This window comes from Salvelinus sp. IW2-2015, unplaced genomic scaffold (genome assembly GCF_002910315.2).
Source record: "Salvelinus sp. IW2-2015 unplaced genomic scaffold, ASM291031v2 Un_scaffold1368, whole genome shotgun sequence".
Classification (NCBI taxonomy): Eukaryota; Metazoa; Chordata; class Actinopteri; order Salmoniformes; family Salmonidae; genus Salvelinus; species Salvelinus sp. IW2-2015.
This window is the reverse complement of record NW_019942861.1, coordinates 97,930-122,510: the sequence shown is the minus strand read 5'-3', so window position 1 is coordinate 122,510 and position 24,581 is coordinate 97,930. Positions and strand designations below refer to the sequence as shown.

The window sequence follows — 24,581 nt, the reverse complement described above, 5'->3', positions numbered from 1 at the left end:
ACGGTGATTCGTTTAAGTAATAGATCAAGTGGTTTATGAACTTTTCCGTGAAGGCAGCAGGGCTGGCTCCAGGCATAAGCGATCGCTTAGGGCCCCCGGTCGCTAGGGAACAGTCCAGGACAAAACTTTGTGTCACACTGTTGCTAGGGAACAGTCCAGGACATAACTTTGTGTCTCACACTGTTGTGTGTTAGAATAGCAGAATAAACATGGTGCAAGTTAAAAAATGTAGTTGTGAATCAGCAGTTTTTCTCTAGTTTTTTGTTGTTGTCAGTCARTGACAGTCACTCAATTAGCACATGTCAAGCTAACAATTCCTAGAATGGTAAGTTAGTCTAGCCAGTTATCTAAACGTGTAGTAATCATGGCTGAATACCGACCGGGCATGCAGGACACGTTCCCAGTGGCTCTGACCTCCAGGGGGCCRCCGTTGATTTTATTAGTCACTCTCAGATATCATTAACATGGCATAGGTTAATGGGAAAATGTGTAGAATTGCAGGACATTTTATCTACGCCCAATGGCAAAATGTGTAGATGCCAAATAGTGTCCCTCTGCCAAATAGTGTCCCCCTGCCAAATAGTGCCCCCCCTCTGTGTCACAATGGGATTGGATGAGTTCTAGCTTCCGTTGCTAAGGCTGTTGCTAGAAAGTGTTCTAGCTCTATCATCCTGGGCACATAATACTGTATGTGAGATACACAGATTAACTAAAAACACTAGCACTGCAAACACTCAGAACAAAGAGAATAGCAGTGCCTGGACACTGCAGTCTCCCTCTTCAAGTTCCCCTTCTGAGACTGGCTGCCTGTTGAGAACAAGTGACAGGCAGAACCACCCACCCACACATCACCCACCTCCTCTCTATTCCACACACCAGAATTCAGTATTTCAGTCTGATTGCCATGTGAGTGTACAAAAAAAATATGTGAAAATAAATGAATGACAGAACTGTACCAAGAAAAGATCAAAGTTGATTATATTTCAATCTGAAATATTTCCAGGTTGGTTTTCACAGCTGTTTCACAAGGAGTTCATTGTTGTAAATTGTATGTGTATGTGTAGATGGACATTTTTGTATGTTTTCAATATATCACAAACGGGTTCTACATATTGGTTATTGATTGGGTCACCTTAAAACTGTGTTTTGACATTTATCAAAATATCTGTTGTCAACATGACAGCAGGACAGCATCTATTTTCAACTTAAGTTTTAGCAATATAAATTGAACTTTCAATAGAATTTCCAATGGTATTGTACTTAAATCAGGTAAATACTGCTGAATGAGTCCTAAGACGTGCTGCGATTTATTTATTTTGATAAAATACCAGAAATCATCCAAAACAAGTTTTCCCATGCTTCAGCTAGGTTGGCTCTGGTTCAGGGCATCTTGACCGATGACAGATAACCGATCATAGTGGAATTTGGAATTTGGAATTTGGAATTTTGGAACTTCAGAACTCATTGCATAGTAGAACCTCAAACAGTACTTTTCCAGTCTCCCTCTGCTTACTGTGGAGCAGCCAGCTTTTTGTTCCACCCTGGCACTAAGACACCTGCTCAAAGAATTAACTAATCATGGTCCTAGGTCTGGAACTTGGTTATTTGAATCATCTATGGAGCCGTTGGTTTAATAGTCTAACATTGTCTGTCCTGCTTTGCCTTCCTCTACAGGAAACAGTCCCGCAGATACAGCTCTCAACTTGGATCACTAAAATATGTGAGTACACGCAAATAACATGTTCACGTGTTATACCAGTGCCATTCAATACTGTACATGACTATTTTCAGCAGTTTGCTAACTCTTCATTAACATGTGAAAGCACTCAGCATGTTTTACTTAACAGTGCCATTCAATAGCTTATCTTGATCATTTTTTTTGTATTTATTTAACCTTTATTTAACTAGACTAAGTCAGTTAAGACAAATTCTTATTTTACAATGACGGCCTACCACGGCCAAACCCTGACGACGCTGGGCCAATTGTGGGCCGCCCTATGGGACTCCCAATCACGGCCGGATGTGATACAGCCTGGATTCAAACCAGGGACTGTAGTGACGCCTCTTGCACGGAGATGCAGTGCCTCAGACCGCTGCGCCACTCGGGAGCCACGAACTGGCATATTATTATGCAACAATGATTACTAACCCCCCTCTGTCTCTCTCTCTCTCCCTCTCTGTCGCTCTCCTCTCTCCTCCCTTGTCTCTCGCTATGTGTCTCTCTCTCTCTCCTTCTCTCCCTCTCGCTCTCTCCCTCTCTCTCCTTCTCTGTCGCTCCCTCTCTCCTCCCTCTGTCTCTCGCTATGTGTCTCTCTCTCTCCTTCTCTGTCTCTCGCTCTGTGTCTCTCCCCCTCTCTCCTCTCTCTGTCTCTCCTCTCTGTGCCTCTCTCCCTCCTTTCTCTCTCGTGTGTTGTTCTCTAGGATTGGACTGAAGTACAGCATGTCTCTACCCATGGCTGCAGGGCCTGTTAGTGGGCATCCCTACTCCATCTCTCTCGTGCCCAGTGGATGTATGGCTGGCCTAACAAGCCGGGCTATAAAAAGTACATTGAGCTCTGAAGCCAAGGTAATTTAACATTCCAGCACTACTATTATCTTCACTGTTTATATGTGTGTGTCCCCTGAATGACACCCTATTCCCTACATAGAGCACCAGAACCCTATGGGCCTCGTCAAAAGTAGTGCACTATATAGGGAATAGGGTGCCATTTGGGACATACACATTGTTATGAGGTTCTGATTTGTATAGTCTCTTCCCACGCCATGAGTCTGGCAAGCAGGACTCATATTTGTTTATCGTTCTGAGATGTACATGGGTGTTTGTGTGTGTGGTGTGTGTGTGTGTGTGTGTTGTGTGTGTGTGTGTGTGTGTCCTCTCCCCAGGCGGATATACTGTCTGACTAGAGCTGTGCTGGAGATGCTGAAATACTTCCAGTATGGAAAACTCTTATTTCCAGTGGAAGTCCTGGTACAAGAATGTAGAAAACCACAAGCATTATGAAAAGGTAATGTAGAAAACTCCAATCACTATGAAAAGGTAATGTAGAAAACCCTAATCATTATGAAAAGGTAATGTAGAAACCCCAACCACTATGAAAAGGTAATGTTAGAAAACCCTAATCATTATGAAAAGGTAATGTATAAACCCCAATCATTATGAAAAGGTAATGTAGAAACCCCAATCATTATAAAAGGCCACCTAGAAACCCAATCATTATGAAAAAGGTAAGTTTTGTCCCAGTTTTCCAACATCTGCTGGTCTTGGGCTGCTGTCTTTTCCATAGCCGTGGGAAGTAGGGTGCTGAAGCACAAACTGATAAATGGAAATTAAATAAATAAATATGTATACAGTCTCAGACAAAAGTTTGGACACACCTACTCATTCAAGGGTTTTTCTTATTTTTTAAAAACTATTTTCTACATTGTAGAATAATAGTGAAGACATCAAATCTATGACATAACACATATGGAATCATGTAGTAACCACATTTTTTTTTAAACAAATTAAAATATATGTATTATTTGAAATTCTTCAAAGTAGCCACCCTTTACCTTGATGACAGCTTAGCACAAACTTGGCATTCTTTCTACATGATTCCATATGTGTTATTTCATAGTTTTGATGTCTTCACTATTATCCTACAATGTAGAAAACAGTAAAAATAAAGAAAGAAAAACCCTTGAATGAGTAGGTGTGTCCAAACTTTTGTCTGGTACTGTATATTACTTTAAAAAAAATATATAATATTAGTGAACTAGGCCTTTATTAGTCTTGTATGAGCAGAGGAAAATAGTCATCATCACCCTGACTGTGTATAGCTGATTATTAGTGCATTTCTTTGAAATATTTTACAAAACCATTATGTACTGTACCTCATTATAAATGAATGTGAAAGCTCACTGCACGCGCTCTTCTCCTCCTCCTCCTCCTCCTCCTCCTCCTCCTCCTAAAGGGCATCACGTTTGGGCGTCGTAGTAACAAGCTGGATTTGTATTATCCTCCCACGGTGGGCCAGCCAGGCCGTGGACCGGTGCCTGTGGTAGTGTTTATATACGGAGGAGCCTGGGGTTCAGGGGAGAGGTCCATATACTGTCTACTGGCCATGCAGATGGCTAAGGAGCTCAGCGCAACGGTGATCTGCCCCGACTATTGCACCTATCCAAAGGTAAGACTCCTCCACTACCATAAAAAAAACAGCTGCAGCAAGCACACAAATATTCTTTAGAAAATGTACCTTTTACTAGTTTAATTTTGTATTTTTTTTATATATAATACACGTGGGGAGAACAAGTATTTGATACACTGCGATTTTGCAGGTTTTCCTACTTACAAAGCTGTAGAGGTCGTAATTTTTATCATAGGGTACACTTTCAACTTGTGAGAGACGGAATCTAAAACAAAAATCCAGAAAATCACATGTATGATTTTTAAGTAATTTCCTTTGCCATTTTATTGCATGACATAAGTATTTGATACATCAGAAAAGCAGAACTTAATATTTGACAGGAAACCTTGGTGTTTGCAATTAAGAGATCATACGTTTCCTGTAGTTCTTGGACCAGGTTTTGCACACACTAGCAGCAGGGATTTTGGCCCACTCCTCCCTACAGACCTTCTCCAGATCCTTCAGGTTTCGGGGCTGTCGCTGGCAATACGGAATTTCAGCTCCCTCCAAAGATTTTTCTATTGGATTCAGGTCTGGAGACTGGCTAGACCACTCCAGGACCTTGAGATGCTTCTTACGAGCCACTCCTTAGTTGCCCTGGCTGTGTGTTTCGGTCGTTGTCATGCTGGGAAGACCCAGCCACGACCCATCTTCAATGCTCTTACTGAGGGAAGGAGGTTGTTGGCCAAGATCTCGCGATACATGGCCCCATCCATCCTCCCCTCAATACGGTGCAGTCGTCCTGTCCCCTTTGCAGAAAAGCAGCCCAAAGAATGATGTTTCCACCTCCATGCTTCACGTTTGGGATGGGTTCTTGGGTTGTACTCATCCGTCTTCTTCCTCCAAACACAGCGAGTGGAGTTTAGACCAAAAAGTTATATTTTTGCTCTCATCAGACCACATAACCTTCTCCCATTCCTCCTCTGGATCATCCAGATGGTCATTGGCAAACTTCAGACGGGCCTGTTACATGCGCTGGTTGAGCAGGGGGACCTTGCGTGCGCTGCAGGATTTTAATCCATGACGGCGTAGTGTGTTACTAATGGTTTTCTTTGAGACTGTGGTCCCAGCTCTCTTCAGGTCATTGACCAGGTCCTGGCCGTGTAGTTCTGGGCTGATCCTCACCTTCCTCATGATCATTGATCCCCCGAGGTGATATCTTGCATGGAGCCCAGACGAGGGTGATTGACCGTCATCTTGAACTTCTTTCCATTTTCTAATAATTTGCCGCCAACAGTTGTTGCCTTCTCACCAAGCTGCTTGCCTATTGTCCCGTAGCCCATCCCAGCCTTGTGCAGGTCTACAATTTTATCCCTGATGTCCTACACAGCTCTCTGGTCTTGGCCATTGTGGAGAGGTTGGAGTCTGTTTGATTGAGCGTGTGGACAGGTGTCTTTTATACAGGTAACGAGTTCAAACAGGTGCAGTAATACAGGTAATGAGTGGAAGAACAGGAGGGCTTCTTAAAGAAAAACTAACAGGTCTGTTAGAGCCGGAATTCTTACTGGTGGTAGGTGATCAAAAAATACTTATGTCATGCAATAAAATGCAAATTAATTACTTAAAAATCATACCAATGTGATTTTTCTGGATTTTTGTTTTAGATTCCGTCTCTCACAGTTTGAAGTGTACCTATGATAAAAATTACAGACCTCTACATGCTTTGTAAGTAGGGAAAATCTGCCAAAATTCGGCGTGTATCAAATACTTGTTCTCCCCACTGTATATATATATATATATATATATATATATATATATATATATATATATATTTATTTATTTTTGCATAGGGACAGATACAATAGACCAGAAAGATTGCAGTCCCTGTTGTATTCAGTGAGTGAGCGTACACATTGCATTTGACCCTAATCTTCTCTCAGGGTAATGTTTTGTGTATGGTTCAAGATATTGCGGACTGTCTCATTTGGGCGAGGGACAGCGGCCATAAATTCAACTTTGACAAAGTAAGTGTTAAATTTGCTAAATTGTAATTACTTCGCTACTATTGGCCTATTTATTGCCTTTACCTCCTTAACTCCATTTGCACACATTGTCTACAGATTTTCTATTTGTGTATCGACTGTACGTTTGTTTATTCCATGTGTAACTCTGTGTTGTATGTTGTCGCACTGCTTGCTTTATCTTGGCCAGGTCGCAGTTGTAAATGAGAACTTGTTCTCAACTGGCTACCTGGTTAAATAAAGGTGAAATAAATAAAATAAAATAAAAAGTGATGCATACAGTGGTTGAAGTTCAGGTCTACAGTTATAACACATTGGTTGATATCAATAGGGGCCAATCCTCACTTCTTCTAGATTATAATCCTCACTTCTTTAGATTAATAATCCTCATTCTTCTAGATTATAATCCTCCTTCTTCTAGATTATAATCCTCACTTCTACTTAATTATAATCCTTCCTTCGACCTTAATTATAATCCTCACTTCGACTTAATTATAATCCTCACTTCGACTTAATTATAATCCCACCTCTTCTTAATTATAATCCTCACTTCTACTTAATTATAATCCTCACTTCGACTAATTATAATCCTCACTTCGACTTAATTATAATCCTCACTTCGATTAATTATAATCCTCACTTCTTCTTGATTATAATTGTCACTTAGTCTTGCATTGATATCAATTGGATAATAAATGAAAAATGTGACTTTAGTGGAAGTTTTTTGTTATTCGCCCTTTACTGAAGACTGTTTCATAAATGCAGTGTTGATAGTAACGCTCCTGTGCTTGTTTTCTCTTTGTGCAGGATAACATTCTGTTAATAGTCCCTATATATGTTTTATAAAGGGCTTATAGTTATAGATCGTAAATACTACATTATTAGTGCATATATACGAATGTGTAGTAAGCACTTATAACACATTGGTTGATATTCACCCCCTGTGCTTGTTGTCAACGTGCAGAATAACATTGTGTTAGTCGTTCATAAACGGTTAATTGTTCGTTATAAAATGGTAATAAACAGATAACAGGTATTGATATCACTATGTTGTCTTTTCAGGATAACATTGTGTTAATCGGCCCACTCTGCTGGGGCTCACCTAGCAGCTCTAACCGTGCTGTTCATGGTCGAGGGACGAGAGAGCTCTTTATAGAAGCCAAGAAGCAGACAGAGATACATGGCAATCAGATGAGTTACAGGTCAATACGTGGTTTATAGTTACAGGTCAATATGTGGTTTATAAAAGTTACAGGTCAATACGTGGTTTATAGAGTTACAGAGGTCAATACGTGGTTTATAGAGTTACAGGTCAATACGTGTTTATAGAGTTACAGGTCAATACGTGGTTTATAGAGTTACAGGTCAATATGTGGTTTATAGAGTTACAGGTCAATATGTGGTTTATAGAGTTACAGGTCAATACGTGTTTATAGAGTTACAGGTCAATACGGGTTTATAGTTTACAGGTCAATACGTGGTTTATAGAGTAGTTACAGGTCAATACGTGGTTTATAGAGTTACAGGTCAATTCGTGGTTTATAGAGTTACAGGTCAATACGTGGTTTATTAGTTACAGGTCAATACGTGGTTTATAGAGTTACAGGTCAATACGTGTTTATACAGTTACAGGTCAATACGTGGTTTATAGTTTACAGGTTCAATACATGGTTTATAGAGTTACAGGTCAATACGTGGCTTATGAGTTACAGGTCAATACGTGGTTTATAGAGTTACAGGTCAATACGGTGGTTTTATACAGTTACAGGTCAATACGTGGTTTATAGTTACAGGTCATACGTGGTTTATAGAGTTACAGGTCAATACGTGGCTTAATGGAGTTACAGGTCAATACGTGGTTTATAGAGTTACAGGTCAATACGTGGTTTATAGAGTTACAGGTCAATACGTGGCTTATAGTTACAGGTCAATACGTGGTTTATAGAGTTACCAGGTCAATACGTGGTTTATAGAGTTAAGGTCAATAACGTGGCTTATGAGTTACAGGTCAATACGTGGTTATAGAGTTACAGGTCAATACGTGGTTTATAGAGGTTACAGGTCAATACGTGGTTTATAGAGTTACAGGTCAATACGTGGTTTATAGAGTTACAGGTCAATACGTGGTTTATAGAGTTACAGGTCAATACGTGTTATATATACAGTCAACTGGTTTATACAGTTACAGGTCAATACGTGGTTATGAGTTACAGGTATACTGGTTATGAGTTACAGGTCAATACGTGGTTTATAGAGTTACAGGTCAATACGTGGTTTATAGTTACAGGTCAATACGTGTTTAAGTTACAGGTCTACGGTTATAGTTACAGGTCAATACGTGGTTTTATAGTTACAGGTCAATACGTGGTTTAAGAGTTACAGGTCAATACGTTGGTTTACAGAGTTACAGGTCAATACGTGGTTTACAGGAGTTACAGGTCAATACGTGGTTTATAGAGTTACAGATCAATACGTGGTTTATAGAGTTACAGGTCAATACGTGGTTTATAGAGTTACAGGTCAATACGTGGTTTATAGTTACAGGTCAATACGTGGTTTATAGTTACAGGTCAATACGTGTTTATTAGAGTTACAGGTCAATACGTGGTTATACAGTTACAGGGTCAATACGTGGTTTATAAATTTACAGGTCAATACGGCGGTTTATAAGTTACAGGTCAATACGTGGTTTATTAGATTACAGGTCAATACGTGGTTTATAGAGTTACAGGTCAATACGTGGTTATAAGAGTTTACAGGTCAATACGTGGTTTATAGAGTTACAGGTCAATACGTGGTTTATAGAGTTACAGGTCAATACGTGGTTTATAGAGTTACAGGTCAATACGTGGTTTATAGAGTTACAGGTCAATACGTGGTTTATAGTTACAGGTCAATACGTGGTTTATAGAGTTACAGGTCAATACGTGGTTTATAGAGTTACAGGTCAATACGTGTTTATAGAGTTACAGGTCAATACGTGGTTTATAGAGTTACAGGTCAATACGTGGTTTAAGTTACAGGTCAATACGTGGTATAGAGTTACAGGTCAATACGTGGTTTATAGTTACAGGTCAATACGTGGTTTATAGAGTTACAGGTCAATACGTGGTTTATAGAGTTACAAGTCAATACTGTGGTTTATAGAGTTACAGGTCAATACGTGGTTATAGTTACAGGTCAATACGTGGTTTATAGAGTTACAGGTCAATACGTGGTTTATAGTTACAGGTCAATACGTGGTTTATATAGAGTTACAGGTCAATATGGTTTATAGAGTTACAGGTCAATACGTGGTTTATAGTTACAGGTCAATACGTGTTTATAGTTACAGGTCAATACGTGGTTTATAGAGTTACAGGTCAATACGTGGTTTATAGAGTTACAGGTCAATACGTGGGTTTATTAGTTTACAGGTCAATACGTGGGTTTACAGTTTACAGGTCAATACGATGGTTTACAGAGTACAGGTCAATACGTGGTTTATAGAGTTACAGGTCAATACGTGGATCGTTTATAGTTACAGGTCAATACGTTGGTTTATAAGAGTTACAGTCAATACGGTGGTTTATAGAGTTACAGGTCAATACGTGGTTTTATAGAGTTACAGGTCAATACGTTGGTTTAATAGTTTACAGGTCAATACCGTGGTTTATAGGTTACAGGTCAATACGTGGTTTATAGAGTTACAGGTCAATACGTGGTTTATAGAGTTACAGGTCAATACGTGGGTTTATAGTTACAGGTCAATACGTGGTTTATTAGTTACAGGTCAATACGTGGTTTATAGTTACAGGTCAATACGTTGGTTTATAGAGTTACAGGTCAATACGGTGGTTTATAGAGTTACAGGTCAATACGTGGTTTATAGAGTTACAGGTAATACGTGGTTTTATACAGTTACAGGTCAGATACGTGGTTATAGAGTTACAGGTCAATACCGTGGTTTATAAGTTACAGGTCAATACGTGGTTTATAAGTTACAGGTCAATACGTGGTTTATAGAGTTAACAGGTCCAATACGTGCGTTTATAGTTACAGGTCAATAGGTGGTTTAATAAGTTACAGGTCAATACGTGGTTTATAGTTACAGGTCAATACGTGGTTTATAGAGTTACAGGTCAATACGTGGTTTATAGAGTTACAGGTCAATACGTGGTTTATAGATATTGTCTTCGACAATCAGACAGCTCAACATTTGTCTCCGCATTGATTAGAGTTTCTTGTCCTTAAGCTCAGGCTTTATTCCATGATCAAATGAAAAACAGGAAGTTGTGTTGTATTACATTGAATTTAGATTTAAGAAAAAAGTTCCTTCGAATATCTTGATTTCCCCCCCCCCATCTCCGGCATGGTTCTCTGTTCAGGTTTGAGTGGAGTGTACAACATCGTGGACCACTACGAACACGAACAGATGAGAGCTGTGGAGTATGTCTCTACGATGCACAAAGCCATGAACGGAGTGGAGAACTTCCCTTATTACTCACCAACACACCTACTGAAGAAATTCAGCGAGGCACAACTGAAAAGGTAGGACGAAGATGCTGCAATACTATACAGACATTGACGATAAAACCGATACGGTAGCTAAGGTTTCCCGACGARCCTAACCCAATAAATACACAGGACAAGAACAAATAGGTCAACGCAAACTCAGGAAATATCATTTATTATTCAATTTTTTGTTGTTGTTGTTGCATTGGATTGATTGATTTGAGAGAAATAACCGGTTGTCTTTCATTCCTGTTCAGTTCTACAGGGCTAGTCTGGTAGTCAGCACCTCTACTACTATTCTGTGTGTGCGTCAACTACCAACTCAWAATTTGTTCAATTCTACAGAGTGCCACCTTTCTGCTTACTCCACGGGACCACCGACATCATTGTTCCGGTGGAATCTTCCCAGAAGTTCTCTGAGCTGCTCACGTCCCTGTCAATCAAGGTGTCCCTGTACCTCATGCCTAAAATGGACCACACAGAGATAGTCACCGATCTCATGGCGACAGACAGGCACTTCTACAAAACAGTGTACAGCTGCATCAAACAGGAGTACAGCAAGTTCATAGGCCAGGTCTGTGACTGCTGAACGAAACGACTAACACAATACATTATTCATTCATGATGTGCCGTAATTCCTCTTGTTTACATATTTTTTCTTCTTCAGTTAATTATTATTATGATACCTCGAATTTACAGGATTTAGACTTTTCGACAAAAACTAAAAAATAGTTTTAACTCTCTGTTTTAATCTCCATGATGCTTTCTCTGGTGTGTGTTTCATAATGGTTCCATGATTGTAAACAGACTGAATGATATTTTAATACAATAATTCCTCGTCTTTTTACACATCAGATTATTTTTCAGAGCGGATATGATTGGTCAAAAGATTAGCCGGTAGAAAGATCCGAATTGGTCTCTCTGTCTAAACAAAGCCCCACGTGTGTCAGAACTCAAATGCACACGCCAAATAATCGTGCCAGAGTTTTTTCACCTTTGGGACTATCCCATTGGTTCCATTGTTGCCAGGCCAACTAAATCAGTTATTGGATATGCATTTGATCAAGTCGGGTGCGTACAGAACACTGTATGAGATATCCCAAGGTCCAATATATTCACTCTGCTTCTGCTTCTGCATTGTTTGTTCATTGAGGGTTTGAGGCTGGGTATCTGTAAAAAGCACTTTGTGACAACTGCTGATGTAAAAAGAAAAAAGGGCTTTATAAAAACACATTTGATTGATTTATTGATCCAGTAACAACCTTTATATAGCAATAGTGTCAGTGTTAACTCCCACTCCGACAGAGTAATATGGGCTAGTATTCAGCAAAGCATTGACAAACATTCCCGTGTGGATTAAGACGCCCACATCCTAAATTGCACCCTATTCCCTACATAGTGCACTACTTTTGACCAGAGCCCTACGGCACCCTATTCCCTACATAGTGCACTACTTTTGACTAGAGCCCTATGGCACCCTATTCCCTACATAGTGCACTACTTTTGACCACAGCCCTATGGACAGTGCACTATATAGGGAAAAGGGTAGCATTTTGGACAGAACCCAAACAGTGGTAGCAGATCTGTTGTATACGTTCTACTGATAATCTGTTGCGTTAATATGGTCAACCAGGGTACATTAGATGTTGTTTATTTAATGTTTTAACAACTACATACTACATCTGATGAAATGTAATCATTACATTACTCTTATTTTGCATTTTGAATATCTGCTCTTAAAAGTTATGTACTGATTTATTTAATAAAAGTCTTAAATTTTGTCTTTAAAAAAAAAAAAAATTTTTTTTTGAAATACCCAGATGCACAAAAACTTGTCCGACCTTGTTGAGTATGAAGTTACTGAACCAAATGAACCTAAGCATGACCCACAAGACCCTTTGGTATCTTAAAATCAAATCAAAGTTTATTGGTTGCGTACAGAGATTTGCAGATGATATTGCAGGTGCAGTGAAATGCTTGTGTTTCTAGCTCCAACTGTGCAGTAATACCTGGCTAAATGCTTGTGTTTCTAGCTCCAACAGTAATACCCAGCTAAATGCTTGTGTTCCTAGCTCCAACGGTGCAGTGATACCTGGCTAAATGCTTGTGTTTCTAGCTCCAACAGTGCAGTGATACCTGGCTAAATGCTTGTGTTTCTAGCTCCAACAGGCAGTGATATGGGTCTAATGCTTGTGGTTCTAGCTCCAACAGTGCAGTGGCCAAACACGATCCAACACCATCATTAAGTTTGCTGACCACCGACAGCGATGAGACAGCCTATAGGGAGGTCAGAGAACTGGCAGTGTGGTGCAAGGACAACAACCTCTCCCTCAACTGAGCAAGACAAAGGAGCTGATCGTGGACTAAAGGAAAAGGAGGGCCGAACAGGCCCCCATTAACAACAACAACAGGGCTGTAGTGGAGCGGGTCGAGAGTTTCAAGTTTCCTTGGTGTCCACATCACCAACGAACTATCATGTCCAAACACACCAAGACAGTTGTGAAGAGGGCACGAAAAAACTTTTCCCCCTCAGGAGACTGAAAAGATTTGGCATGGGTCCCCAGATCCTCAAAAGGTTCTACAGCTGCACCATCGAGAGCATCCTGACTGGTTGCATCACCGCCTGGTATGGCAAGCAACCACTCGACATCTGACCGCAAGGCGCTACAGAGGGTAGTGCAAACGCCCAGTACATCACTGGTGCCAAGCTCCCTGCCATCCAGGACCTATATAATAGGCGGTGTCAGAGGAAAGCCCATAAAATTGTCAGAGACTCCAGAGTTTTGTACACTTCTGCTACTTGCTTTGTTTGTTACCTATGCAGAGTCACTTCGGCCCGCACCTACATGTACAGAATACTTCAACTAGCCTGTACCCGCCCGCACACTGACTCGGTACCGGTGCCCCCTGTATATAGCCTCGTTATTCTTATTGTGTTACTTTTTATTATACTTTTTATTTTAGTCTACTTTTTCTTCTTCATGAACTGCACTGTTGGTTAAGGGCTTGTTAGTAAGCATTTCACGGTAAAGTCTACACTTGTTGTATTTAGGCGCACTTGTGACAAGTAAAGCTTGATTTGATACCTAGCTAAATGCTGTGTTCCTAGCTCCAACAGTAATACCTAACTAAATGCTGTGTTTTCTAGCTCCAACAGTACAGTAATACCTAGCTAAATGCTTGTGTTCCTAGCTCCAACAGTAATACCTAACTAAATGCTTGTGTTTCTAGCTCCAACAGTAATACCTAACTAAATGCTGTGTTTCTAGCTCCAACAGTGCAGTAATACCTAACTAAATGCTTGTGTTTCTAGCTCCAACAGTAATACCTACTAATGCTTGTGTTCCTAGCTCCAACAGTAATACCTAGCTAAAGCTTGGTGTTTCTAGCTCCAACAGTAATACCAACTAAATGCTGTGTTCTAGCTCCAACAGTGCAGTAATACCTAACTAAATGCTTGTGTTCTAGCTCCAACAGTAATACCTAGCTAAATGCTTGTTTCCTAGCCTCAACAGTAATACCTAACTAAATGCTTGTGTTCCTAGCTCCAACAGTAATACCTAGCTAATGCTTGTGTTTCTAGCTCCAACAGTAATACCTAACTAAATGCTTGTGTCCTAGCTCCAACAGTGCAGTAATACCTAACTAAATGCTTGTGTCCTAGCTCCAACAGTGCAGTAATACCTAGCTAAATGCTTGTGTCCTAGCTCCAACAGTAATATCTAGCAAATGCTTGTGTTCTAGCTCCAACAGTAATACCTAGCTAAATGCTGGTGTTCTAGCTCCAAACAGTTAATACCTAATAAATGCTTGTGTTCCTAGCTCCAACAAGGCAGTAATACCTAACTAAATGCTTGTGTTCTAGCTCCAACAGTGCAGTAATACCTAGCTAAATGCTTGTGTCCTAGCTCCAACAGTAATATCTAGCTAATATGCTTGTGTTCCTAGCTCCAACAGTAATACCTAACTAAATGCTTGTGTTTCTAGCCAACAGTAATACCTAACTAAATGCTTGTTTCCTAGCTCCAACAGTAATTACCTAACTAAATGCTTGTGTCCTAGCTCAAACAGAATACCTAGCTAAATGCTTGTGTTTCTAGCTCCAACAGTAATACCTAACTAAATGCTTGTGTTTCTAGCTCCAACAGTGCAGTAATACCTAGCTAAATGCTTGTGTTTCTAGCTCCAACAGTAATACCAAGCTAAATGCTTGTGTTCCTAGCTCCAACAGTAATACCTAACTAAATCCTTGTGTTCCTAGCTCCAACAGTAATACCTGGCTAAATGCTTGTGTTTCTAGCTCCAACAGTGCAGTGATGCCTAGCAATAAAAAACAATACACGCATAACAACCCAGCAAAAAAATATAAGAATATGAGAGCGAGCAACGTATATATATATATATATATAAATTCAGCAAAAAAAGAAATGTCCTCTCACGGTCAACTGCATTTATTTTCAGCAAACTTAACATGTGTAAATATTTGTATGAACATAATAAGATTCAACAACTGAGACATAAACTGAACAAGTACCACAGACATGTAACTAACAGAAATGGATTAATGTGTCCCTGAACAAAGGGGGGGGGTCAAAATCAAAAGTAACAGTCAGTATCTGGTGTGGCCACCAGCTGCATTAAGTACTGCAGTGCATCTCCTCATGGACTGCACCAGATTTGCCAGTTCTTGCTGTGAGATGTTACCACACTCTTCCACCAAGGCACCTGCAAGTTCCCGGACATTTCTGGGCCCTAGCCCTAGTCAGTTAAGAACAAATTCTTATTTTACAATGACGGCCTAGGAACAGTGGGTTAACTGCCTTGTTCAGGGGTAGAATGCCAGATTTTTACCTTGTCAGCTCAGGGATTCAATCTTTCAACRTTTCGGTTACTAGTCCAACGCTCTAACCACTAGGCCACCCTGCCGCCCCTTAACTAAAAGAGACATAAAAACAAATAAATTAAAGTTGTCAGGCTATGTGCTTTAGCCCTGACTATATCCTTGGAAATAGAGGAGCTTTCATAGATACAATGACATAGCTAATGAAATTTATAGCAATGATTCAGTAGTCTTTTTCTGTTGTCACATCTTGATGTTACACAACTGATGTATGTGATGATGACAATACCGGTGTAATCTCATCTAACCCATTTCCTTCTGGTGCTTTTTTTTTGTATTTTTGTTTTGATTTAGCCAATGACGCTGCTGGAAGGTAACACTTCCCTATTTGTGTTTGTCAATCAGGCTGCGCACATAGATTTATAGGGCTGGTCACTATTATGGTCATAATAGGGGCGGCAGGTAGCCTAGTGGTTAGAGCGTTGGACTGGTAACCGAAATGTTGCAAGATCGAATCCCCGAGCTGACAAGGTAAAAAATCTGTCGTTCTGCCCCTGAACAAGGCAGTTTAAGGCCGTCATTGAAAATAAGAATTTGTTCTTAACTGACTTGCATAGTTAAATAAAGGTAAAATATAATAACAATAATAAGTTAATGCAGGCTCATCCCCCATAAACACCAGTATCTTGGTGTCAGATGACCTGCCATGGAAGTTCATTATGCACGTAATGTCGGTATATAATCTACTAATCCACTCAATGTGGATGACATGTTTTTAAAACACACATAAAAAAAAATACTATTCTATTCTATGCTGCTATGTTGGCTGGGAAAGCTGGGAAAGCCAATCACACTCCAATTTACTTACCGCCCCAATAGGTCCACAGACGACGCAATCACAACCACACTGCACACTGCCCTAACCCATCTGGACAAGAGGAATACCTATGTGAGAATGCTGTTCATCGACTACAGCTCAGCATTTAACACCATAGTACCCTCCAAACTCGTCATCAAGCTCGAGACCCTGGGTCTCGACCCCGCTCTGTGGCAAACTGGGTCCCGGGACTTCCTGACGGGCCCGCACCCAGGTGGTGAGAGTAGGTAACAACATCCCCACGCCGCTGATCCCTCAACACTGGGGCCCCACACAGGGTGCGTTCTGAGCCCTCTCCTGTACTCCCTGTTCACCCACGACTGCGTGCCATGCACGCCTCCAACTCAATCATCAAGTTTGGGAACGACACTACAGTGGTAGGCTTGATTACCAACAACAACGAGACGGCCTACAGGAGGAGGTGAGGGCCCTCGGAGTGTGGTGTCAGGAAAATAACCTCACACTCAACGAACTCAACAAAAACAAAGGAATGATTGTGGACTTCAGGAAACACAGAGGGAGCACCCCCATATCCACATCGACGGGACAGTAGTGGAGAGGGTAGTAAGTTAAGTTCCTCGGCGTACACATCACGGACAACCTGAATTGGTCCACCCACACAGACAGCGTTGTGAAGAAGGCGCAGCAGCGCCTCTTCAACCTCAGGAGGCTGAAGAAATTGGCTTGTCACCAAAAGCACTCACAAACTTCTACAGATGCACAATCGAGAGCATCCTGTCAGGCTGTATCACCGCTGGTACGGCAACTGCTCCGCCCACAACCGTAAGGCTCTCCAGAGGGTAGTGAGTCGCACAACGCATCACTGGGGCAAACTACCTGCCCTCCAGGACACCTACACCACCCGATGTCACAGGAAGGCATAAAAGATCATCAAGGACAACAACCACCCGCAACAACCACCCGAGCCACTGACTGTTCACCCCGCTATCATCCAGAAGGCGAGGTCAGTACAGGTGCATCAAAGCAGGGACCGAGAGACTGAAAAACAGCTTCTATCTCAAGGCATCAGACTGTTAAACAGCCACCACTAACATTAGTGGCCGCTGCCAAGATACTGACTCAACTCCAGCTCACTTTAAATAATGGCAATGTTGAAATTGAATCAAAATGTATCACTAGCCACTTTAAACAATGCCACTTAATATAATGTATATGTATAGTACTGTACTCTATATCATCTACTGCATCTTGGCCATCTTTATGTAATACATGTATCACTTGCCACTTTAAACTATGCACTTTTATGTTTACATACCCTACATTACTCATCTCATATGTAATATACTGTACTCGATACCATCTACTGCATCTTGCCTATGCCGTTCTGTACCATCACTCATTCAATATATCTTTATGTACAATATTCCTTTATCTCTTACACTGTGTGTATAAGGTAGTAGTTGTGGAATTGTTAGGTTAGATACTCGTTGGTTATTACTGCAATGTCGGAACTAGAAGCACAAGCATTTCGCTACACTCGCATTAACATCTGCTAACCATGTGTATGTGACAAATAACATTTGATTTGATTTGAAGTGACTCGCATCTTCTTTGTATGTCTTCTCACATTCAACCACCAGGTGGGAGTATTAGCCTTGGATTTGACCAGGATAGCTGTGATGTTGCCAGGCAGGAGGGAATAAGTAAAGTTGGGTTGCAGGAAGGCATGGGACAAAGGAATGTGTAGTATCGGTGAAAGAAGCGGTACCCTGGTATGTGTCCGGTGCGAGAGAGGCAGGTTGAGGTTGCCACGGTCAGAGTTGTACAGTAGGTGTCATATGCTGAGGCAGTGAAGAAAGTGGAGGAAGATGGGTGAAGGACTTTTACCAGTACAGTGTGGCAGTCACTGCTATTTATGATGAGGGAAGATTAATGTTTTTTTTCCCATGAGCACAGCCTTATTTCTACTACAGCATATTGGATGACTGTCATTCATATTCCATTCACCCAGTTCAATGTAACATCGATAGGTTTAGGCTACTACATGATACTAGAATTGTCCCTATACCCATCATGAGGTTGCTACAACCTAGCCTATGAATGAAAGTTTACAACGTAGGTGCACGCACACAGGTCGAGAGAAAATGTTAAGGTAATAGACAGTGACACATTCAATACCGCCTTGCACACCCTTGCCTGCATCTAGCTGATCTAGGGTGTAATAATTAGTCCAAGAGTTGCAAACGAGAGTTTCTTTTGAACAAATTCAGGTATGTTAATCCCCGTTTCGTTCTATTTGCTTCCGTTTAAGACACGTTTCTCAACAGAATCTGCGAAATGAATACACCACTGAGCACGAGAAAACACAGTTCACTTTCACAGCAGCCAAGTTGTATTCCTTCTCGCATCTATGCGCTCTCCTCCTCTCACCTTTTCCCTTCATTTGTGGTCTTCAATGAACAACACAGCTGTATGTGACCAGGAGAAAAAACCTTTCCAAGCCAAACCGTTACACACAGCCTACATCGTTGTCACCATATTTGATAAAGTAACGTCATAGTCAACATAGCTAATAGAACTAATGTGTTAGTAAAGCCGCTACAATCATYCAGTAACATTACAGTGTATAGTCAGTTTAGRAGTTACACCGGCGGGCCCCGGTGGCAATAAATTAGTCAAACCAAAAACTTACCTTGAKTTGGAAGAGTTCCAGTGTTGGGTTGTCATAGCCAGCTAGCTAACATAGCATCCCTCTGTTTGAGCAGTGTGTTTGAGTAGGCTAAACTAGCTAGCTAAGTTAATGAAACTGAGAAAAAAATGACACTATCGCTTCTCCTTCATTTTTTAAGAAATGTATATGTTCAAAACTGTTCAACTATTGTCTTTCTCTCTCTTTGAGTGAACTACTCACCACATTTTATATCCTGCAGTGTTAGCTAGCTGTAMRTWAWGCTTTCAGTAKTAGATTCATTCTCTGATCCTTTGATTGGGTGGACAACATGTCAGTTAATGCTGCAAGAGCTCTGATAGGTTGGAGGACGTCCTCCGGAAGTTGTCATAATTACTGTGTAAGTCTATGGAAGGGGATGAGAACCATGAGCCTCCTAGGTTTTGTATTGAAGTCAATGTACCCAGAGGAGGACGGAAYCTASCTGTRCTCCGGRTACACCATGGTGCTACCCTACAGAGTGCTGTTGAGTCTACTGTAGACCTTCATTGCAAAACAGTTTGTTTTAGTCAAATTATTTGGTGAAGTGTTAATATATTTAGTATAGTTTTATCTAAAAAGGAAACTTTTTAAATGTTTTAACATGGTCCRCCCCTTCCTCCTCTGAGGAGTCTCCACTGGTTCATTGCCATGTTATCAACTGTACCGCAGGAATGGWACGTAAGTCACAGAAAATAGGTATTGTGGTGGCAGCTGCAGAGAAGTACTTCAAAATAGTGGAATGMGGTGGTGGGGGGTTTGTAGAGTAATCTTTTCCTTTCCCCATTTTTGTACAACAAAGTATAATGGATTTATACTCCAGTCCGGTTGGTGGCCGTAATGCACCATTATTATTGGATCCCAACTGTGTTAAACCCCATTGAAGAAGAATTAACTTTGGAACCAATGATATATATATATATAAAATAAACCCCTTGTTCGCTGATGCTATGTATTGGCRATTATGAGACTTTGAAGCTACCAGTCGGCCATATTGGCTCTCCCCAGTAGGAGCAGTCCTCCATAGGAATGAATGGAATTCAACAGTATTTCAGWTAAATGTTTCAAGAACACAATCACATGTATTTAAGTATTTTGTTACTGTAATGGGGACAGTAACATTAGTACTATCTACTTTGTATATTTTTATTTTATTTTAACTCACATAATATAATTTAGAAGCATGAATTAAGGTATCTGTAATATAATAAACGTGTCAAAAACGAATGTAGAAAATAATGCATCCAAAATGTTGTATACAGTTGAGGAGTGCCAAGATGGCTGAGCGGTGGCTTCAATACAGCGCCCCCTGTCAGTCATCCAGGGTTATACACAGCATTGGTTGGGAAGAGTAGAGACGGAGGAGGTTGTGTTGTTTGGATGTTGAGCAGGATTAAAGATGGCTACCAGCAGAAGAAGCAGGATCTATAGCCACTTTGGGATTATGGCAGCATTGGTTCTATTTGGATAAAAAAAAAAAAAGAGGGCCAGGACAGCGTTATATTGATACTATTGCATATTTATCCTCTATATTTTGCCTGGAGTATTCCAATATAAACCCACGTTTACTGGTAAGTTGACGACCGATACCAAATACATTTCTACGTTAGCTCATAAAAACCTAACCTCTAGCTAGCTTAAATGCTAGGTCGGAATCATCAAATCAAATGCTGGTTTGTGGGTTTGCGCTAGCTAACGAGCGAGATAAAAAAAAATCCCGACCGGCCAACACACTTTTTTGTAACTATCCGCATTCGTTCTTATTTCTTTTATGAAAAGATGGGTGGGGGAAATAGAAGAACCCAACATTTCTCCACACTTTTCAATTTTGTTTTAAGATTTGAATAAACCATCTAGCTTTTTTTTAATACAACCACTTGCTTTCCGACGACTGCATTGTGGTTGTGAATATACTACGTTAGCAAAATAGACCTAGCTAGCTAGTTAACTAGAGGTTTAGCAAGCTAACTAACTAGCTAATGTTGTGTTGACAATCAGCTAACCTTTTTTTGACATTAGACAAGACGGAAGAAGAATAAGCATTGCACTGACAGTCTGAATTATGTAAAGCTTGACAATTGCAACCCATACGTGTGTGTGATATAGRTAGCTACCAACCATGACATAGGATGGCCCAATACACTAAAGGAGCCTAACGTTACTCCTTTATATAGTCCAAGGACCTTAACGTGTTCTGTTTAGAGGCGGATTGGCCCCGGCAGACAAATACTCCCATCTAATCGTACATCGATTATACAATTTTTTTTTTTTTTTAAGTGGCAAATTTACGGTTCTAGAAACATAAAGCCCTTTATACTTTCATATCACTAGCTAGTGATGTTAGTTTGATACCGGACCTCCGAGGCATTGCGTCGAAATCAGAAAGCAGTTCACTTGGAAGCAGTGTGCTGATGCATGTATGAATTTATCTGAAGGACGTCATCAATGACGTCCGATGCTTCGTTTGATCCCACTGAATTTCGCCGTGGTTCAGGTGCCTTCTTCGATTCCAAGCAGCTTTCAAACACAAGATCTCTAACTGAACATCTTACTTACAAATATAGTTAGGKTTTTGTACAGAAAGTTTAACCTGATCGGTAGTTTAAGCAGGTAGAGTAGGGAATTATTTGGAACAGTCAAATTCGTGAGGGTATGAGGTCGATTCCAGTTGAAGACACTATTTAGTGCAGAAAGTGTGGTTAATTTTTTGTTTAAATAATTTGTTTTATTTGGTATAGTATACGCTTCTGTTTTAAGCAGCCTAAATAATGCCATAGATTTTGTTTTTGAAAAATAGTAGCCTAAACTTGAAGGCATAATAAACTTGAAGGCATGATGCGAACCTGGTGTTTCAACTGATTATAGGCTACTAAAGCCAATGACTTACCGCTGCACCACAGAGTTTTGAAGAATACACTGGGGTAAAAAAAATATATTTATTGCTGACCAGCAGATGTCACTAGTGTGCATTATGAACAGATAATGAAGCTTCGAGTAATTAACTGTTTTTCGTGAAAGAGCCGAAGCCTTCAGAAAGCCTTGGTTTCCCGTCACTACATATCACATAAAAAAACATTTTCACAGATGCAAAATATACACGTACTGAACGCTGTTTTAACGCAGTTGCAGCCGACAGTATTTTTCAGTGGAAACATGTTTGTGGCGTCCGTCTTCCGTTTACACACATGTATTAGGAGACGCAGATGGCTAATTTAGCACAGGTAGTCGATTTGTCTTCCGTCTGTTTACTTTAAACAAGCGCTGTTACATGGAAATATGGCCGTTATGGGTAGTTAGGCTTCTATGAATGAGGTAGTGTGCAGCTAACTAGCTATATGCAGGTCAAGAATAAGCTTAGCTCGAGTCTATAGCGTATAGCTCAGCCTGATGCTATAATGCCCGTCAGATAGGCATGCTGGTTTAATGGGTAGTTAGCATAGCCATATGCAGTCAGGTAGCCTCGCTTGGTCTACTGTTCGGGTAGTTAAAGGATGAAAACCTTACAACAATTCCGTTGAAGTAGTTGGTGCCATTATATTGCGTTACTAATAGTAAATGCAGGTACGTAGTTCGTACCCGCACCTCACCTATGACTATATGCCGGCCAGATAGCTTGCTGGTTATGGGTAACCAGCTAGATATATGCCGGTCAGATAGCTCGCTGGTTATGTGTAGCTACTAGCTATATGCCGGTCAGATAGCTTGCTGGTTATGGGTAGCTAGCTAGCCATATGCCGGTCAGATAGCTCGCTGGTTATGGGTAGTTAGCTAGCTATATGCCGGTCAGATAGCTTGCTGGTTATGGGTAGCTAGCTAGCCATATGCCGGTCAGATAGCTCGCTGGTTATGGGTAGCTAGCTAGCCATATGCCGGTCAGATAGCTCACTGGTTATAGGTAGTTAGCTAGCTATATGCCGGTCAGATAGCTCACTGGTTATGGGTAGTTTTGAGCTAGGGATATGTGCTAGCATAGCTGCTGGTTTGGGTAGTCGGTAGATAGTTATTCCCGGTCAGATAGCTCGCTGGTTATGGGTAGCTAGCTAGCATATGCCGGTCAGATAGTCGCTGGTTTATGGGTAGCTAGCTAGCTATAGCCGGTCAGATAGCTCGCTGGTTATAGGAGTTCTGCTAGCTAGCCTTATATAGCCGTGTAGTAGCTAGAATGTCTGACGAACTGTGTTAGATGCGTTGATGCTCGTCGGTTATGCTAGCTAGCTATAATGCACGTCCAGGAATAGCTCGCTGGTAATGGGTAGTAAGCTAGTATGCGGTCAGATAGTCGCTGGTTTGGATGCTAGTTAGCTATATGCCGTCAGATAGCTCGCTGGTATGGTGTAGCTTAGCTATATGCCGTCGCAGATAGCTCGCTGGTTATGGAGCTAGCTAGCTATATGCCGTCAGATAGCTCGCTGGTTATGGATCGCCTAGCTCGCTATATGCGGTCAGATAGGTCGCGGGTCTTATGGATCGCTTAGCTAGCTATATGCCGGTCAGATAGCTCGCTGGTTATGGGTAGCTAGTCTAGCTATTGCCGGTCGTAGTATAGCTCGCTGGTTATGGTGCTAGCTAGCTATATGCCGGTCAGATAGCTCGCTGGTATAGGATGTAGCATAGCTATATGCCGGTCAGATAGCTCCTGGTTATGGTGTAGCATAGCGTACTATGCGGTCAGATAGCTGCTGGTTAATGGGTACGCTCTCAGCTACGCTTACTAGCTTGTAGTTGTTTTGATTTATTGCGTTACTTGAATTATTTGTCTAAACTCTGATTTGCTATGTTATTTCAACCATGTGCACTGTCCCTGAACTGCAAACCCCAAAAGTGAATCTGAGTTTAGCGAAGGTGGTGATGCATGCCATTGTTCATGGCAACACACTGGCTGAAGCTTCTGCAGTGCTCTATCTTTTTCAACCCCCCAATATATTTCACTGAATCCACCATGCAACATCACAATCGTCTGATTGCAATAGTCACTTAGCTAGCTAGCTATACTTAAGTAAACAAACATTGGTGGATTGGAGTAAGTCAAGTCAATTGTCTTCCCGCCCCCCCACCCCCACAAAAACACAATTTTTCATCATTACAAAGTAAAATGCATTTTATTATTTATGTACCATAAAAGATAAGACAAAATGTAGGTTCACTGCTTATTGGCTTCTCTGCATATTCAAGCACTGTCTCAAAATACAACTCTGCCCTTTAAGGTCCCTGGAGGATGATTGGCCACCCTTGGTAGCCTATAAAAATATTGCACATTACATTACAACATAACAACTATTTTATGACTTTTATAAAATAATTCCATCCAGAGTCTAAATTACGGGTGTCCGTCATCCCTGGGACGATAAATATGTACAGTGTTGTTAAAACAGACTTGGGACAGTTCCAGGACAACAGATCCAAAATTCATACAACCACTGCACATTACATTTATATATTTTTTAAAGCATGAAGGTGAGCCGAGACCGTATGATCAACGTTTGCTTAAAATGTTAATCAAGTTAATGTCTTAATATTATAAGCTCAAAATGCGCACATAGCTGTAGGAAAATGTTCCAAAATGCAATTTGCGGGA

General features: G+C 40.8%; 1 protein-coding gene and 1 pseudogene across 1 annotated transcript; both read left to right on the top strand.

The window, feature by feature from the left end:
• Positions 1–364: 364 nt before the first annotated feature.
• LOC112070565 (uncharacterized) lies at positions 365–7,283 on the top strand (annotated as a pseudogene).
• Positions 7,284–10,454: 3,171 nt separating this feature from the next.
• LOC139024331 (uncharacterized) lies at positions 10,455–11,863 on the top strand. Its single transcript, XM_070439033.1, has 2 exons — positions 10,455–10,657; positions 10,967–11,863. The coding sequence occupies exons 1-2, from the start codon at positions 10,479–10,481 to the stop codon at positions 11,208–11,210; spliced, it is 423 nt and encodes a 140-aa protein (XP_070295134.1). The 5' UTR covers positions 10,455–10,478; the 3' UTR covers positions 11,211–11,863.
• The last annotated feature ends 12,718 nt before the right edge of the window (positions 11,864–24,581 follow it).

What these genes read in the sequence shown, in the direction of transcription:
- LOC139024331 (XM_070439033.1), top strand. Translation starts at nt 10,479, where the DNA reads ATGGTTCTCTGTTCAGGTTTGAGTGGAGTGTACAACATCGTGGACCAC. An exon ending in AGCGAGGCACAACTGAAAAG is followed by an intron (nt 10,658 to 10,966) that starts GTAGGACGAAGA and finishes TCAATTCTACAG; the next exon opens with AGTGCCACCTTTCTGCTTAC.